This window comes from Lactuca virosa, chromosome 2 (assembly GCF_052849685.1).
Source record: "Lactuca virosa cultivar CGN04683 chromosome 2, Lactuca_virosa_CGN04683_v6, whole genome shotgun sequence".
NCBI lineage: Eukaryota > Viridiplantae > Streptophyta > Magnoliopsida > Asterales > Asteraceae > Lactuca > Lactuca virosa.
The window spans coordinates 297852250-297872136 of NC_136427.1; the positions used below are offsets into that span (position 1 = coordinate 297852250).

The window sequence follows — 19887 nt, forward strand, 5'->3', positions numbered from 1 at the left end:
TGACTTCCTTCGTTGAAAACCGGGAGATTTATTGAAAACCGGGCTCTGCGAAGGTAGAGCTTCAAAACCGAAAAAATAAATTTCTCGGGCTCTCCGGGCACTTCGGGGTGTATTTCGGGCGTCAAAATTAATACCGGGGCTTCGGGGGAAGTCGGAATGAAAGAAATATAGGTTAATGGGTGAGATTTGCCAATTTTCTAACATTTTCTCGGGAGGGTTCGCAGCTACTATTTATAGTAGCGAGGTCCGGAGCTTCGGCCGAAGGGAAGGAGGACACGCGGCGCAGGTGCGAGGCTCGGATCTGGATGCGAGGAGTCATCGCGACACGCGTCGGACGGAGACAGCTTCGGACGGAGGTACACACGCGTCAGAATCTTGGAACTGCCACCGGTGCGAGGCGCGTCGACGTCTTACTAGGCCGCATCTTCGGTCGAATCAGCAGTGAACACGTGGCTACTGTTCATGCGAGGTGACGTGGCCGATCTTATCCATGCGAAAATTCTCGGAAAATGTGCCCCAAACTTCTAAAATCCATAACTTTCGCATACGGTCTCCGTTTTTGACGTTCTTTATATGCACGCGTAGGCGGGAATATATTCTACAACTTTCGTTTAGACTTCGTCGGATAATTTTGAATTTATTTTTTATATTATTATTTTTAACAGACCGTGATAGGAAAATCCGTTAAAAATTCATAACTTTTTCATCCGACGTCCGTTTTTGTCATACTTTTTACCGTTGTACTACTATTGACGAGATCTTCAATTCTTGTTTAGGTTGTTTCGGCTAAAAATCACTCGATCTAAAATTCGAGTTTTTAGCTGTCTACTGCTAAGCTGAAACTTAGAAAAATCATAACTTCCTCATACGAAGTCAGATTTTGGCGTTCTTTTTATCAAACTTCTCGGTTTAACGAATACTACGAATTTCATTTAGATCACTAAGGCTAAAAAGTAGTTTATTAAAAACTCACTTTTTACGTCATTCGGCGCCGTGCCGGTTTTGTCGCGGATCTTCGATTGGTCATAACTTCTTCGTTATAACTCGGATTTCGATGAGGTTTTCGCCTAAATGCTTCTAATAAGATTCTCTACAACTTTCAATAATAAAATTTTACTTATTTCAAATTTTATATTTTCGCTAAATTTCACTATTTGACATTTGATTGAAATCTCATAAGACTTCCAATACTTTCCGAGTGATTCTAAACATAGTTTTACTTCATTTCTAGTAAAAACTATCTGTTAGAACTCAATACTCGATATCACATAATATTATTTACTTAAAACACGATTTCAAAACGTGTATGTTACATTATTCAAAAGTTGTGACTTTAAACTGACAATTTAAGAAATACCATATCAAAACTAAGTATAAGTAAAATATATTAATTTAATATTCAAGTTTAGTTAATTTTAGGATTACAATTAGCGTTTTACACCTATTTAACGTTATTAACCAATATATAATGATTATTATAAAAAAATTGAAAAGTAATGAGAATTTCAAATATATGCGGTAAAAAGAAAAATATATCTTTCAGATTTACATGGAAAATTTAAAATATTCACGACTTTTACTTAGTTACTTTTTTGAAGCGGTACAAAACAAACGATAATATTTAACATATCTAATTAAATATTATCTACATCACAGTATATAACATATGATCGATAACATTTATTTGATATAATATATATTAACGATTAAAGCACAACATACAACAATTGTATTGAAAGAATCTAAAAACCAAGAAAAATATATAAATATCTAGTATATAACAAACTTACAAATTAAAAGCTATAACATAATAATATATCTCGAAAAGTGGTCATAAGACCTCAAACCAATACAAAAACCTTTAAGCTTGTTTTCTTTATGAAGTTTGTATGTGATTTGTATGCATGTCTACACAAAAGATCGATCCTTTTATAGTAAACGTTTCATTAAGTGCTTATTAATCATGATATAAATTATAAAACCTTTGAGTGGTAAATCATTATTAAGAAGACTTTTGACTTGTATTAGTTAAAAGATGGGGGTTTCAAATGAATGTGGTTTGAGCAAAAATGATTTTATATAGTATTGGGAGTTTCAAATGCATCATTATTAAGAAGACTTTTGAGTTGTATTAGTTAAAAGATGGGAGTTTCAAATGAATGTGGTTTGAGCAAAAATGATTTTATATAGTCTTGGAAGTTTCAAATGCATGAGGTTCATGGAAAAATGCTAGCTTTATAATATATATATATATATATATATATATATATATATATATAAATATAGATATAGATAGATAGATATAGATATAGATAGATAGATAGATAGATATAAATATAGATAGATAGATACAGATAGATAGATTTGATTATGGGATACTCTGACATGGAACTATTTTGAAAATAATTTGTAATAACTATTGGTTTTTGGATGTTTTAAAAAGTTTTAAATTGGCATGATTTTTATGGATGTTATACTAAAGTTTTTGCCACGTTAGTTTATGGAGTTGGCACTTTTGGTACCCCACTCTCCTCAAAACATTATACACACACAAAATAGAACAAACAAACGAGAAAAAAACCAAAGAACCACCAAAACATGTAAACATAAAATACACTATTAAATCACATAGCTCTTAGGAACAATAGAGTTTTCTTTTTTCAGAGTTTTGCCATAATTTTTTTACATTTTGATATATTTAGTCTCTGCAATAAAGGTTTTATATTTTAATATATTAAGTCCCTACAAAAGATTTAGGTGTCGTTTGTTTTTTCGAAGCGAAAATGTCTGAAGTCTGCGCACCACATCTGTAGCAGAAAAAGGGGACCAAACGGCTGCAACATGTAATAGAAAGTTTGTTTGTTTTTTAACCTCTGCGGACTGTTGCAAGAAGTTAAAGTAAGGTGTGAAGAAGTTTGAAGCACATGGTCAAGTGTTGCGCCATGCAGCACACGCGCAACAGTTTTTAAGTCATAAGTCTTCTGAAAAACAAACAGCTGCGAAGGACCAAGTGCTGCGCGTGTGCTGCCCGACGTAACAATAAGTGGTTAGAAGAGATTTTTTTAAAAAAAACAAACAACACCTTAGTCACACGGAAAAAAAAAGAAGTAAAAACATGTTTTGAAAAAAAAAAAAAAACCCAACCCGGGTCAAAGCCCCGGCTTTTTTAGTAGTTTTATTTTTGCCCTAATTTTTTTGATGTTACGTTTGGCTTGTCGCTGCTGATTAATGGAATTGAGCCCTAGGTTTTTATTATCATCGTCAAAAGATTCCTAGGGTTTTGCCCCATTGTTCTATTTTCTCCTGTGTTTGCTTCGGCTTCGTCATCGGATAATTTGGCGATCTTCATCTTCTTCCAATCCGCCGGTTGACAAATCTAAGAACCGATCATGGGGCATGGTATGTTCGGATTTAATTTAGAAAAAAAAACCCTAGTTTACGATCAACATATAAGGATCGCAATCAAAACACAAAAGCTTGTGTGCACGAATGCGAATAATTAATCTAACTAATCTAACTCTTTATGTGTTTGCTTACAGGTGATAAAAGTGGGAGACCTAGCAAGAAGCATAAGTCATCAACCAAGGTTGTTTGCTAAAAGAATTTGTAATTTGTTATTATCACCATTTTGATTTTATTATTTTGGGTAGGAGAATTGTTTCATTGTGGTTGATGAACTGTCGGTTGAACCTAGGTTGCTCATATGAAAGAAAAATCTGAATTATGCTTCATCATCTAGATTCTAGGGTCAGACAATTGGTTCAATGAAGTTGACGAACAGTTAATCCTACAAAGAAGTTAAATTGCTGTTAATCATTGTCACCGTTTGATTATCCTATTTTCAATTGGTATATTGGAAGCGTCCTACTGTTTCACTATGTTTGATCATTGATGAATTGATAACTGAACTAGGGTGTCTCATATCAATGAACATTTAGATTATACTTCAAGCTTCACATGAGAAAACAAAGATGTATTATGATTGGGTAATCCTAGTCAGCTAATGTATGTGTGTTATATAACACATGACAGGAGGGCTATAAAGCTGCAGCTTTTGAAGAGGAGGATGCATATTATGTTGAAGAATTTGGTGACAATGATCACGATGCTATTTTTATCTAGTTATTAGTAATTAATAGTGATTCAATATCTTCTATATGTAAATCAATGTTTTGTTTGTTTGTTTGTTTGTTTGTTTGTATAAGGTGATGGAGAAGGAAATAAGAGAGATTTTACCAAATTGGAACTTAAAGCAGATCATGTGAATCGGCCATTATGGGCTTGTGCAGATGGCCGGATCTTTCTAGAAACCTTCTCTCCATTGTATAAACAAGCTTATGATTTTCTAATTGCAATTGCAGAACCTGTCTGCAGGTAATATATGTATGTATATCAACTAACAGTTCATATATAAAATCTGAGATGAATCTTTCATGTTTGGGGTGTTTGTGCTTATATATAGGCCAGATTCGATGCATGAGTACAACCTGACTCCACACTCACTGTATGCGGCTGTGTCAGTGGGTCTAGAAACTGAAACCATAATAGCTGTTTTGAACAAGCTTTCAAAGACGAAGCTCCCTAAAGAGATGATCGATTTCATTCATGCTTCAACATCCAATTATGGAAAAGTAAAGCTTGTACTGAAAAAGAATCGGTACCTAGTTGAATCTCCTTTCCCAGAGGCAAGACTGCTTATTCTTTTCTTAATCTTTAAACAACAACAGATTGTATATTCAAATATTGAATTATTCATTCTGTTATCTGGTTGGTGTTTGCAGGTATTGAAGAGATTATTGAGTGATGAAGTCATATCTCGAGCGAGGGTTTCATACGAGGTTGTAGCTGTTTTTATTTATTTGTTTTTTTTTCTATGTTGTTTTATATGAGGGATTGATCTTGATTCTGTATATTCTCACATTCAGGGTGACGATGGGTTTGCTGTTAGTAGATCAGCAGGTGAAGTTGAAGGTAGACATGAGGAACTGCTAACAGAAGCACAGTTGGCAGCTGCAGCTGAAGAAAAAGAAGCCCATTCATTTGAAATTGACCCGACCCAGGTATAGTATATGATAGGTAATGAAGTTCATCTAATTTTAGATAGATCATTAAAAAAGAAAAAGGTTGAAGAGTGGTTTTTAGAATTACTGCATCATTGATTGAAGAAAATTAATTACTTGACAGGTTGAAAATGTAAAGCAGAGGTGTTTGCCAAATGCTTTAAACTATCCCATGTTGGAGGAGTATGATTTTCGCAATGATACTGTGAGTTCTCTCTCATACTTGCCTTGGTTCATTTAGCAATGAGATTTGTAGGGGTAGGGGTAGGGGTAGGGGTTGTTTCTTTTCTCTAGACGTAATAAAAGTTCTTTTTTACCCTTACATTACAACAAACAGTTTTCACAATACAATACTCATCAAGTAAAAAAGAAACAACCAACCAACCCCATAGTCAATCTTTTCTACAAAATTGATAATTACTCATAATAAGCAAATTGCGCAGATAAATCCGGATGTTGAGATGGAATTAAAGCCTCAAGCACAACCACGACCTTATCAAGAGAAGAGTCTTAGTAAGATGTTTGGAAATGGTAATTAGACACTGATTAGAAAAAGTTGTTAATATTTGTATTTGTTGAGAGAGTTTTTTTTAACATTTGTTGAGGCTGCAGGAAGAGCAAGGTCTGGGATCATTGTGTTGCCTTGTGGTGCTGGAAAGTCTTTAGTGGGGGTTTCTGCAGCCTGCAGGATTAAAAAGAGCTGTCTTTGTTTAGCAACAAATGCTGTTTCTGTTGACCAATGGGCTTTTCAATTCAAGTTATGGTCAAACATTCGTGATGAACATATATGTCGCTTTACATCCGATAGTAAAGAAAGGTTTTGTGGAAATGCTGGAGTTGTTGTCACCACATATAACATGGTAGCTTTTGGTGGTAAAAGATCCGAAGAATCTGAAAAAATCATTGAAGAAATAAGAAATAGAGAATGGGGTTTGCTACTCATGGACGAGGTACATACGATACGCTTTTGAATAAAGTACTGTAATCAACAAAAGACGAAATGACCATTTTACCCTTGATTATATTCCAAAAAAACAAAACAAATTTCAGGTGCACGTGGTACCTGCGCATATGTTTCGTAAAGTTATTAGCATCACTAAATCTCACTGCAAGCTTGGGCTTACTGGTATGCTTCTGAAATACTACTAATAAGGATTTAATGTTCTTAATTTTGTCTGATGTGGGAGTTTTTTCTAAAAAAAAAAAAAAAATTGTAGCTACACTTGTTAGAGAGGACGAAAGGATTACGGATTTGAATTTTCTGATTGGTCCGAAGTTATACGAGGCGAATTGGTTGGATTTGGTTAAAGGAGGATTCATTGCAAATGTGCAATGTGCTGAAGTGTGGTGTCCAATGACAAGAGAGTTTTTTGCTGAATATCTAAAGAAAGAAAATTCCAAGAAGAAACAGGTATGTATGATCTTATTAGAATAAATAATAATAATAATAACAATAATAATAATAATAATAATAACAATAGGTGTGTGTTATTATATATGCAGGCTTTATATGTGATGAACCCTAACAAGTTTAGGGCTTGTGAGTTTCTTATTTGGTTCCATGAGGAACAACGTCATGATAAGGTTATCATTTTTGCTGACAATCTTTTTGCACTCACGGAATATGCAACCAAGCTTCGTAAACCAATGATTTATGGTGCCACAAGGTACGACCCGTCTATATATATATATTACTTTAAAAGGAAATTTTGTCTTTGCTTGCACATGTTAATATTTTATATTTCGTGTGCAGCCATATTGAAAGGACAAAGATACTGGATGAATTCAAAACCGGCAATAAAATCAACACTGTATTCCTGTCAAAGGTAATCAATGGCTTTTTTTTTTTTTTTTTTTTTTTAAATGTTTGTTTGTTGTAGGTGGGAGATAATTCAATAGATATTCCGGAAGCGAATGTAGTTATTCAAATTTCATCACATGCTGGTTCCAGACGTCAAGAAGCCCAACGTCTTGGCCGTATTCTCAGGGCTAAGGTTTGTATTTCTTTTTTATAAATTTAAATTTGTTATTATACTTTGTGTTTGTGGATGTGGAGTGTAGGGTCGTCAGCAGGATAGAATGGCAGGTGGAAAAGAGGAGTACAATGCATTCTTCTACTCCCTAGTATCTACAGATACACAGGTAGGTTATATTATATTATATTATATTTATATTATTGAATAGAATGGAATGGATGGCTAATTTGACAAACACAATGAATAATGATGTAGGAAATGTACTACTCAACTAAGCGGCAGCAATTTTTGATCGATCAAGGTTATAGTTTTAAGGTAGTTCATTTCATTATATAGTTAGTGTTTTATTTATTCATAATAATAATAATAATAATAATAATATTTTTGTGGTTGGTTTTGATGTGAACAGGTGATAACAAGTCTGCCTCCACCAGACAGTGGGGCAGAGTTGAGCTATGATTGTCTCAAGGACCAAGTTTCTCTTCTTAACAAGGTCTCGACTTAATTAATTAATGCTGAATTTCTGCTGCTGGTATAACTTAACTTTGAAGCAAGCATATATGATATGATATGTATATGATAGGTGTTAAGTGCTGGGGATGATAAGTTAGGCTTGGAAATACTTGAAGATGATACAAATGATGACATTGCACGACAAAAGCGTATGATGGGGTCCATGAGTGCCATGTCAGGAGCTAAAGGAATGATCTATCATGAGTTCAGGTTGGTTGCTTGGTGGCCTTTCTTTTATACTTTATATTATATGTTTTTTTTGTTTATATAAATATAAGTGGTGTGTTTGGTTTGCAGGAGTGGACAAAAGGGAGGTTTTGCAAAGAGCAAGCCTAAGGATCCAGCAAAGAGACATCAACTGTTTAAGAAACGTTTTGTATGAACAGAAGAACATATAACTATACAGAGGCAGCTGGCTGGCTTGTTTTGTTGTTTTGAGTGCCAAATGGCCTACAAAGAAACATAACATGGTGACATAAATTAGTAATATGCCCCAAAACTACATGTATTGCTTTTCTTGTGTGTTGCCATGGTTCAGTGCCATTTGAGTACATTGTATTTTTTTACTAGTGTATGGTTTGCTGTGCCTGTCAAGTCAATCAAATGTTTTGCATTGTATGGACTTGGTTTCAAGTCAAAAAATGACCTCTTCTGAATGGATAAGTTAAGTCTTTTACTATTTTAACCCACCTTAATATCTACTTGACCAGTAGTGAATCAAATATGACTATCTCTATCCGTACGTGTTTGTGAATGAAATAAATTGCAAATGATACTATGAAACAAAGTAAGACCAAGTGTCACATCATCATTGGCTTCTTGATATGTATTTACTTACTACTACCTACTCAAATCCAAGTTTAGGCAAAGGAACCAAGAGATTATACGGTATAAAAACATTATTTTTCATACTACTACTCTTTCATGTTGAAGAATTTTCAGCCTACTCATGATACAACATCCAGTTCAGCACAAAATAATTTGTCTACAAATAATCTTACAACATCCAGCTTAGGATTACGACCCCTGTCTCTTAAAATTGTATTTCACTATTCTGTATTGATCTATTTTATATTTATGATTCTGATTATCATGTTTAGGGAAACATAAATTTTCTTGTGTAGATATTGATGCCTCTGCTGTGAAGGCTGTAATTGTTGTCAAAGAGGGCTTTTGAAGATTTTGCGGGAACGCTTGCAATATAAATGGGTCGATTGTGTCATCATCTCTTTTATCAGATTTAATTTCATCTTATAATTAACTAATGGGTTAGATAACAATTAACTTTGTTGGATCATTAGTCATTACTGGGTTTCAAGGTTGTTAACATTATGATCACCTGATGGGTGTCGAATCCATCAAACAATAAGTCATATTTGCATTTGTATTCTTTAAAAATAATAGTGATATATTCTCACAGACTCGGTTTTAAAAAATAAATAAACCAAAATAGTCATGTTTATTCCAATGCATAAAAAGGAAATACGGGGAATTCGAAAACAAGTAAATTAATACGGTAAGACAAATACTAGAAATAAGAGTAGAAACAATCCGGTTCTAAGTTCTATTCACCTAATTGATGAATCTATGCCACATTAAATCCTAATCTAAGTTGGTACTTGAAAATACTAACAAGCTCTAGCATCTTCTATTCATCAAAGTGTTTTTTTTAATCAAAACAAACTCTTTGAATTAAATCTAACCTTACTAATCTACTCTAAACAACCTCTTACAAATAGATTGAAATATCACATTAAGTTTTGTGCAAATGTTCTCAACAACATTCAATACTTCTTATAAGATTGGAAGCGTAAAAACGTGCAACTTTAGTTTACACCGGAGTTAACCACATCACATAACCAATTCAATGTGTGTCACTTAGCATCAATTCATAAAACAATTACGGATCTTACGAATCGAATAGCGAGACTGAACTAACCTAATTCAAGCGGCAAACGTTAGGTTATAACAAAACAAAAATGGTTAGAAAGATTAACAACATAACATCAAATCATATAATTAACTAGATCAAAAAAAGAAGTTCAAACTACAAACCCGGATGTGTTAATTCAACTTGACATTATTTTGATACATATTTTCAAAGTTCGTTATTGTTTTATGACATTAATCCTAAGATTAATTATCGTATTTGTGTGTACAAGCTTCTGTTTTTCGATTGCGATCCTTATATGTTGATTGTAAATTAAGATTTTTTTTTTTTCTAAATTAAATCTGAATATACCATGCCCCATGATCGGTTCTTAGATTTGTCAACGTCAACCGAATCAACAATTCGTGTGTGCGGATTAGGAGAAGATGAAGATCTCTTCAGGTAGTATAGTAGTGAGGTAATCGCTAACAACTGTTGGTTATATACTTATTAACTACTTATGTGGTCGAGTTTTGTTGGCGGATGTACGGAAGAAAAGATAATAAATTTGAACAGGATGAGGAAAAAAACCCCATTAAGCTCCTGATTTGAGTTTAACGATTGATTCAGAAAACGGTTAATGAGAACTTTTGATTTTGCAAACGTGAAAAATGAAATTTAAGATCATGCACTTCCAAATTTGCAAAAGATACCCGCTTATTATTTGTATATGAAAACTAGATGTAGCACCCCATGACATGCTACGAAAAATGTATATATGTACAAGAGCCAAAAACATAATTTATAGTAAGATTAGCTTAAAGTATTTAGATAAAATTGCAAAAATGGTCCCTGTGGTATGCATTTTTTTGGGATTTCAGTCCAAACTTCGACTTTTTTGGATTCATGGTCATTTTGGCCTAGTTTGTACGTAGAAATGGTCCCTCGACTTAACTTCCGTTAAGTTATTGATGTTAACCCCCTCATGTGCATCTCACATGAGGGTATATTTGTCTTTTCACATATAAATGATCATTTTTGCACCTAAAAAATATATCTTTTTTTTTTAAAATAAAAATTAATACCTATTTATTTATTTTAATAATTAAAAAATAAAAAAGGTTTTTCTCTCTCTCTCTCTCTCTCTCTCTCTCTCTCTCTCCACCCAAAATACAAAAAACCAAACCTGCGATGGTGGGTTGTATTTGAACTTATGAAATCGAAAATCAACTTCAACTAGAGAATCGAACATTCAGCTTCAACCAGAAAATCAAGTTCAAAAACCAAAAATCAAGTTCTGAAATTAAAAATCAACCAGGAAGCAAATATTAAAAATCTGGGTTCGAGTGGGTCCATGGTTTCGATTTGCAAATAGAGACAAATCAAGCTTCGATTTGGAACCTAGGTAAACAGAGAAGAAAGGGGAGGGTTATCAGCTCTGATTTTGTTTTGAAAATCTTCGTCTACGTCACCACCTATTCGCCTGGAAAGCTTGTCTTCTTTAAAGCTTACAGAAGACCCAATTAACATGAGTTGAACATTGACAACTGGAACTGGAACTCAAAAAAAGAGGTTTTTTTGTGATCGTGTGTGCAGGTGAGAAACAAGAAGAAAGAAGATGGGTGGGGTAATTGGGTGTGTGTTGAGAGAAGATGGGTAGGGTAATTGTGTCGTTAGTCTCCTTGGATGTCGACCCATTGCCTCAACAGCAACTTCGGTAAGGAAAGGTGCGAAAGGGGGAAGATGCAATGAATAACTGAAGGAGGTGGTGAGGCTGCTCCCCGGCGAGTCTCATTGTGGTTTCTTTCTCGTCATCGATAGCAACGATTCAGAAGGGAATCAGAGCAGCTGCAACAACAACGATTGAGGTGGGGTGTTTGGGGTTGTGATTTTTCGAATGTAGGAGGGTTGCGGAGGTGTTGAACATCGATTGTATTCATCGAAAGGGTTATAACTCCTCTTGATCTCACCGGAAACAGCCATCCAAGGGTGTGTTTGTTTGTTTAATGCTCGACAGGGGATTTTGGGTGATGCTTCTTTAACAATTGTGTTTGGGAAGAAGAAAAGGGAAGATAGAGTGAGGAAGACGAGAGAGAGAGAGAGAGAGAGAGAGAGAGAGAGAGAGAGAGAGAGAGAGAGAGAGAGAGAGAGAGAGAGAGAGACCATTTTTATTTTTTAATTATTAAAATAAATAAATAGGTATTAATTTTTATTTAAAAAAAAGGATATATTTTTTAGGTGCAAAAATGGACCTTTATATGTGGAAAGACAAATATACCCTCATATGAGATGCACATGAGGGGTTAACAGCAATAACTTAACGGAAGTTAAGTCGAGGGACCATTTCTACGTACAAACTAGGCCAAAAGGACAATGAATCCAAAAAAGTCGAGGTTTGGACTGAAACCCCAAAAAAATGCATATCACATGGACCATTTTTGCAATTTTGTCAAGTATTTATAAAAAGTGCACTTCTAGTTTGTAAAACTGTATTGTAAAAAAAAATATACATGTTTTACAACTTTTATACATGAAAATAACATGTAAATAATAATTTGTTAAACGGGAAAATTAAACAAACATATATAAAAACAAAAGTGTAAGTAAATCATAAAAAACAATTTCTATTTTAAAATGAATTCGCTAAAAAGAAAGTTATAACAAAAGATTTAAGGGACAATATAATATAGCACAACTAACTTTTGTGTTTGTCCCAAATTAGTTATTGATGTTTTATTTGTGTATAATAGACCATTAAAATTACATTTTCCGTGTCAATTATACAATTTCGATAGATTTGAAGCAGTCAGCCGGTATATACGTGCTGAGTTGGCATTTAATAATTAATATATATACTTTACAAACATTTAATTATTTGCTAATATTCATAATGGGTGTATTCGGACTAATAGTGGAGTGTCAAAGGGGTTTAATTGATAATATGTGTTTGTATAGGGATCATTTTTAATTGAATATTTGCTAATTTCTTTTCTATGGTCTTCAACAAAAAGGTATAACACCACCGTCTCGTAGAAGACGCGAAATCGTGAAGCAAGAAATCATGGGTTGAGTTCTCAAATCGGAAGTGTTTCTGAGACGTCGAATTGGAAGCTAGGAAGCCTAGTTGTTTGATTTGGATCCGATGTCAGGTTCGATTTTATTAAAGATTGAAAGGGATCAATCGGAATTTGTTATCGTTTGATTTCTGATTGTCTGTTCGAATGCTAGATTCGACTGTCGGAGGCCACTAGGCCGGAACGCCGGAGCGGGGGTGAGTCGTATTGTCGATTTTGCGTCTCTCAACCTCCTTGATTCTTGGTTGCAGGTCCGAAAATGGTGACATCGTGAAACAATAACGAGCCATAAATCTAACACTTTCACATTCTTTATAGCAACTATCTTTCCCGATTCTAGATCACGAGCACGAAAAAAACTGCTATATGTACCTTGCCCAATCTATTGAAACAATAACGAGATATGAACTTCAATGATTCGTTGAAGAAGTTAAATCTGTTTGTTTGTGTAAAATGGTGAGGTTAAGTGATGAACATTTTCTAATTTTTCAAAGGATTCGGCTTTGAGAGGCAACCAACCATGAATGGCTTCACCGGTGACTGCACTGAGCCACGCCGACCAACCAGCAACCATCTGCTCTACTTCAAGGTATCTATGCAAATTACCCAACCTAAAGCTCATAGACTCACCATCGCCGATGGTGAAATTCGTCCTCCCTAATTCACCCAACTCGCTCACACTCACCCGTGATCCACTCCTTGTATTCCCTTTCTTCTTCCTCCTCTTCTCGATCTCTAATTGCACCACCACATCATCTCCATGCCCATCTAAACTCTGTCAAGAACCACCCACCGCATTGTCCCGAAACCCCACAGAATGATCACTGTAATCGCAGGTGGTCAAAACTCAAATCTAAAATCGTTGATTTGAAGGTTGCATTTGAATTATTGGTTCAAAGGTTGCTTAGGGCTCGTTTGCTTCTGAAGCACCGAAGGTTCGTTCAAAGGTGAAGAAGAAAACAATGAAAAATATGAACAGGTTAATGATGAAGAAGAAGAGGCGACACGAAGAAGAAGAAGAAGAGGCGACACGAAGAAGAAGAAGAAACCGGGTGTAGAAGAGAAGGAGGCGTGGATCAATAATCTATATACTTAAAAAAAAAAAATTCTTTGTATTTCATAAAATAAAAATAAGTAATTATCTAAGTGGACAAGTACAAGAAGAGGCTATGATGTGGTTTTTATTTTGCGGAGTAGGTTATAACCCGTAGAATCTATGGTTTGACAACTTAAAATAGCTAAAATAATACCTAGTATAATAGTGATTTGGGGAAAGAAGAAGCAATAAAATTTAAATCTATGTATATAAATAAAAACTAAGAAACTAAAAAGAAAGAATAATATTTAGACTGTAAATTGACATTCTAATCAGAGATCAAATTATTGATCGTTAAATTTGATAGACTTAAAGTAACAACCACAATCATACACGGTAGTACCCTATTGTATTTCTAAAAATCCTGAAACAAAAAGTAATCCAACAAAGGTATATGTACATAGTTTCCAAATCCATCCTTACATTTGTTTTCCAAATCGGTCACAACTCGAACGTTATCTACACTGCATAGTAATTCATGCAAAACAAATCACATCCACTACACCAAAGTATATATATATATATATATATATATATATATATATATATATATATATATATATATATATATATATATATATATATATATATATATATATATATATATATAGGTTTAGGTTCTTTGGAAAACAAAAAAACCCTAAAAATCATAAAAATGCATAAAAAAAATACTTAGAGATCACAAAACGTTTTTTTGAATTTTTTTATGAAAAAATCGCTACTTTTACTATAGATTCGCTGAAAAATTTTTTGAAAAAAAACCAATTTTTTTTTATAAAAAAAAAATAATTGATTTTTTATTTTTTTTTCAGCGATTTTGTTAAAAAAGTAGCGATTTTTTCATAAAAAAATTAAAAAAATGTTTTGTGACCTCTAAGTATTTTTTTATGCATTTTTATGATTTTTAAGGTTTTTTTTGTTTTCCAAATAACCCTTCCCTATATATATATATATATATATATATATATATATATATATATATATATATATATATATATATATATATATATATATATATATATATATTCCTCAAAACCATGATCATTAATAAATGATTTTCGAATAATTATTAATTTACAAATTTAAATTATTTGTTAGTAACTTTATGGTAGATTCAAATTAATATATAAAGTGGTTTGAAGATACAAACGATGTTCTTATGTGAATTGTGTAGATTTATGATAAAATGATTATATGTTGTAGAATAAAACTACACCGATTCTTAAGATTTGGAAGTGCTTGCAAAATTGATTCCGGGTATTGTTCAAAATACACAGTTTTTTAAAATGTTTTCTTACATAATAAATAAATTAACTATTATAAAGTACATAAATAACCATCATTAGCAAATAAATACATTTTTGAATAAGTATATTTGATTATAATTCATTAGATAATAATCCGTGGAAACCACACGTAACAAATTGAAAAAATATTGATACTTCAAAAGCATAATTATTAATCAATAATTTTCAAACATTTATTAATTTACAAAGTTAGATGATTTGTCTTAACTCTACCAAGGTTTGAAGTTCATTATATAATAGGTAAGAGCATGAAAGTACAATGCTATAATTGGAAGGGACATAAACATGTGGCGATTTTGCACCACCCCTAATTTTACCGCGAAATGGTTAACACCAGAAAAAGCATAGTCGGAGTACTATGATAGAATGTAACAATGAATTCAAAGAAAAAAAATATAATATACAAACTCCTAGCAATTTTACTATGTGCAGGATAGCCTAACTATTTAAATTCAAATGGACTCATATAACTCAGTATAAAATGTATACTCTAATAATAAAATCACAATCAAGTACTTTTTTGTAAAATTTATATTTAATTAAATATAAACTTGTTAAACTCTCATTTTAGTACCCAGAGAAATGACATCTTTAGATCTGTCAAACACTTTATCTCCTATTGTTTAACATTTTGATGTAAAAATGATCCCTTTATTGACATTTGTTATTAAAATGGATGATAAGTCTCTAATCAGCAAGTTCCATGCCTAGTTTTTGAAGGCAAATAATTGGTAATACTTAAATAAAGTATAATATTTTATATTTTACAATTACAAATTCAAAAAAAAAACATATTTCATCAATCAATCAATAAATATGTATGTTTTGTCTTGGATCCAATTTAAAGACTCTTGAGAAAAAGGATGCCCAAACTATTCATGCAACTCAAAACAACTTCACCCTTTACTATCCCTCCCCCCACCCCACCCCAAAACCTGCATTTTCATATGTGTGACAACCCGTAATTTCAATATTGTAAAAAAAATTTAACCTTAGTCAACAAAAGTCAACATGTCGAATAAAGGTCAAACTTATTTCTCTTTTATCTTGATAAGGTTTGTTTAATAAGTTATAAAGGTATAGACCTTGTATTCAAAAGTGGTGTATGTTTAAGGAGGAAAACACTTGGAACCGTGAACCTCGTCCGAACCGCAAACCCTCGCATGGGCCGCAAACGGCTTTCGGCCGCGAACACTCTTCGGACCGCAAACCGAAGGCGGTAAACTACGTTTACGGTTGTAAACTCCTCGGCGGTAAACCCTCGGACCGTAAACCTCAGTCTTATCCACTCGGTGTGGGAACCAACGAAGGTGTCCCATCAGTTTGACCCTATATGGGGTCTGGACCGTGAACTCCTCCTCACTTATTCATTTCCAACCAAAAACACACCTTTCACTCTCAAGAACTCCAACCGTGAACACCTTTTCTCTCTCAATTATCATCCTTCATCCTTTGAATCTTATTAGGATCTTGCTTAGATCTTCAAGTGTTCTTCATTTCATCAAGAACACTCAACCGTAAACCCTTGAATCTCCTTCATTTCATCAAGAACACTCAACCGTAAACTCCAAGGTTGGCCATGAACTCATAGCAGCCTTCCATTTTGCTTCTAACACTCTTATTTGTAAGTTAAACTTACAAATTAGTCAAATTCCATATCATTCTTATGTTTATATACACCAATTGTATACATATATATTACATAAAATGCTAATTAGGACTCGGTTTTACTACGGGACTTCACTCGTGGAAATAACATCCTATATCGAACCTTCAAACGAATCACTCACATAAGGTGAGTTCATACCCCTGCAATTTACCTTTTTCAATATTTTAGGGGGGGGGGGATACAAGTAGAACACAATTTAATTGTGTTAACGTTTACATGTGAAAACAAACAACAAAGGATTTCTTATGCTTTTAAATGTTGTTAAAATCATTTTCAAACTCTTTTAAACTATTTTAGATTGCTGTTTATTATCAAAATTGTCACAACTGGCAAAAATTAGGTTAAGATGTGAATTCCTGTACAATGTAATCTCCTTGAGTAACCTTACAAAATCTCATCTAGCGAAATTCAAAACTCCAATGCCATTTAAGTTCATACTTTCACATATTGTGATTCAAACCCAAAACTCGATCCAATAAGCCAAACCCAATCATTTTTGGGCCTTAATCCATAAATTCTCAACCTAAAACCCTTATTGGACCAAGACTTTCTTAGTGGGCCTTATTGGGCCGTAAACAACCTTCTTGAACCTTATTGGGCCGAAAACCCACTTATTTAATCACCTTGGGCCGAAACCTCCTATCTTTGGGCTTTAAAACCCGAAAACCCTTTTCTTTTGGGCCAAAAACTCCCTCTTGGGTTTGGTTAGCCCATTTAAAAAAAAGGAAAATAAGAGGTGATTTATAATTGTGACACCTCACAATTACACATCATGTTCCCATGCAATAAAACCACCATGCATCTAGGCTAAGAGTTATTGTCCAACATGTTTCTATGCTCTATCTCTTCTCTCTCTTTCTCTATTTAAGGCCGAGATCACCACCACCACCCTCACCTCATCTCATTTTCAACTCTCATCTCTCTCTAAAACACAAAGAAACTCCCTTCCTTCTTTCTCTAAAAACATGTGATGTGGGTGTGTTCAAGGCTTTTTCTTCAAGAATCATTAAGTTGGTAAGTTTATATCATCATCCAAGTTTCACTTTCTTCTTATACTAAGATAATCCTCCTTACAACTTCATTTTCGTGATTTTAGACCTTAGATCCACCACCATTTCGAGATTCTCTTAAAGAACTCAAGCTAGGTTCAAAGATTCTTCTTCTTCTTCATCTACATCTCAAAAACCCCCAAGGTGAGTTCATACCCCCTTGTTTTCGGTTTTATAATGTTTTTGGGGGAGGATACAAGTGCTTTTGTGTTAGATCTATGTATATGTGCATGTTTATGTGTTTAACTTTTAGATCTTTACTTGAACATGAAGTTTATCACTTGGATGTTCATAAAAACCTTGAGAAAAGGTATGTGTTATCACTTATAATACAAGTAAACTTGTAGATTTGGGATTTATACACTTAAAATAGCAAAAACAAGTGTTGTGAACAAACATGGATAACTTAAACCCAAAAATCAGCCTTTGACATAAAAGTTTTAGTCTAATCTTTGACTGTTTTGACCCCCTTAATGGTAATATTTTTCAAAACTTACATGAAAAAAGTTCAGGTTTATACCTTTAAAATGACTACTCGCACGTTTTCATACGATTTTTCTACAATTTTTGGCAAATTTTACAAAACTGCCTATCATATTTGTAATAATCTCGGACCAGCCTGTAAAGGTGAGCAATTTCACACTGGTTTGAGGCCATCAAAAATTATGAGAAAAATTGTGAACAAAGTAGACAAAATTTCCAAACTTCCAGAGTTTACGGATCCAAATTTCGACTTACTATGATTTTACTACAAATTTTCCAACAACCAGGTCAGAAAAGTCAAAAACCAGAAAAATGTGCATTTTCACAAAAAATCAAGCCCAAAAATAATATTTTTGACAGAAATGGATTAAAAATGTTATCTTTACCAAAAACTAGCCATAAATACAAGTTTTGAACAAAATAGGGACTAAAGTGTTATTTTTACTAAAATTGGGTCTTAATTGAAATTTTGTGGCTTAGTGGGCAAAGAACGTCATTTTTACAAAAAGTGGGCTTCTTATATCAATTTAGTAAATAATCGAGCTAAAACTAGCAATATAATAACAAACGGGCTAATTAGGTTATTTTCATGTTTATTGGGCCTTAGTAACCCATTAATATGTTTGATAGGTCGTGAATACTATTTATATGTTTAATGGGCCTCATTGACCTATTAACATATGCGACGGACCTTGGATACTATTTGCGTGTTATTTGGGCCTGTAAATACCTTACATGTGAAATGGGCCTTAGTTGTCCATTTTACATATATTTTGGGCCCATGTTATATAATCTCATTCCTATCGGGCCTTGAAATGACTTACATGTTTAGCGATGCCTTAGTGGTTCACTTACATGGTTCATTGGTCCTGAGAATGAGTTTTATATGTTTTTCTTCTTTTTCCGCGTAAACTTTGATTAAAGATCTAGTGAGTTGTGTCGGTTGACACCTTTGAGTGTATGATCGTATCCTGTAGTTATAACCAGAGTTTACTGGAGGGAGAGCGAGTTTGCGTATAGATCTATATGGGGTGACCCCCCACGCATTAGCTGTTCGCTACAGCTAGACTAGGCCAGTCTAGGGCTACAAACCTTACCTAAATCAAAACTGGCGCCTGAAAACGCCAAGAAAGGTGAATTAGTCATTATCAAGCATGGTTGTAACGACTCACTTAGAGGAATTAACATTATAAAATTTACGGTAAACCATTCTATGTTCTTTTTGGATAAAACGGGAAACCATTCTATGTTCTTTTTGGATAAAGCAGGAAACCATTCTATTTTCTTTTTTGATAAAACGGTAACCTATATGCGCTGGTACTCAACCTCCGGGGTTGAGATTCCAGCATTCTCTTACACATACAACATCGGGTTGTCTCGGATCATTCATTTTTTTTTTCGCAAACATTAACACATATGTATTATACAAGATCGGACACAATAATTTCAAACCATTTATTTTAAGAAAATATCGGATTTTCTGGGAACGTTCGCTTTACTTTTACAAACAAAAGATAACAAAGGACATGCATGCATATATTCATAGTTTTAGAACGAGACTTATAAACTATTTTATAGAAAATATCGGATTTTCTGAAAACACTATGAGAGCTACTCTAAACAATTACAAAACCATTTTATACAAAAATGCTTATGAACTCACCAACTTTTTAGTTGATGCTTTTCAAAACGACTTGTATTCTCAGGAATCCAGTAGCAGGTAATATGCTCGACTAGGAGATCAAGTGGTGCGACTTCAAGAAATTTTACTTTTATTACTTTTGTGTAAC

General features: G+C 33.5%; 1 protein-coding gene across 3 annotated transcripts; it reads left to right on the forward strand.

Moving 5' to 3' along the window:
* The first annotated feature begins 3206 nt into the window (after positions 1 to 3206).
* Positions 3207 to 8228, forward strand: LOC145161482 (general transcription and DNA repair factor IIH helicase/translocase subunit XPB1-like). 3 transcript variants are annotated; one of them, XM_079081014.1, is made up of 20 exons: positions 3207 to 3399; positions 3540 to 3586; positions 4033 to 4090; positions 4206 to 4374; positions 4463 to 4685; positions 4782 to 4838; positions 4926 to 5060; positions 5185 to 5265; positions 5504 to 5591; positions 5673 to 6010; positions 6111 to 6186; positions 6278 to 6471; positions 6564 to 6727; positions 6814 to 6886; positions 6941 to 7054; positions 7122 to 7202; positions 7292 to 7351; positions 7446 to 7529; positions 7620 to 7759; positions 7847 to 8228. In XM_079081014.1, exons 1-20 carry the CDS (start codon positions 3390 to 3392, stop codon positions 7929 to 7931), a joined length of 2277 nt encoding a protein of 758 aa, XP_078937140.1. In that variant the 5' UTR covers positions 3207 to 3389; the 3' UTR covers positions 7932 to 8228. The 3 variants fall into 3 exon arrangements, with proteins under 3 accessions (XP_078937140.1, XP_078937142.1, XP_078937141.1); XM_079081016.1 differs by lacking the exon at positions 4033 to 4090 and having other exon boundaries at positions 3208 to 3399; XM_079081015.1 differs by lacking the exons at positions 3207 to 3399; positions 3540 to 3586; positions 4033 to 4090 and having other exon boundaries at positions 4247 to 4383.
* The last annotated feature ends 11659 nt before the right edge of the window (positions 8229 to 19887 follow it).

Excerpts from the sequence above, each read along its gene's own strand:
- LOC145161482 (XM_079081014.1), top strand. Across the intron at positions 7,203-7,291 it reads TAGTATCTACAGATACACAG|GAAATGTACTACTCAACTAA; the intron begins GTAGGTTATATT and ends ATAATGATGTAG. Across the intron at positions 7,352-7,445 it reads ATCAAGGTTATAGTTTTAAG|GTGATAACAAGTCTGCCTCC; the intron begins GTAGTTCATTTC and ends TGATGTGAACAG.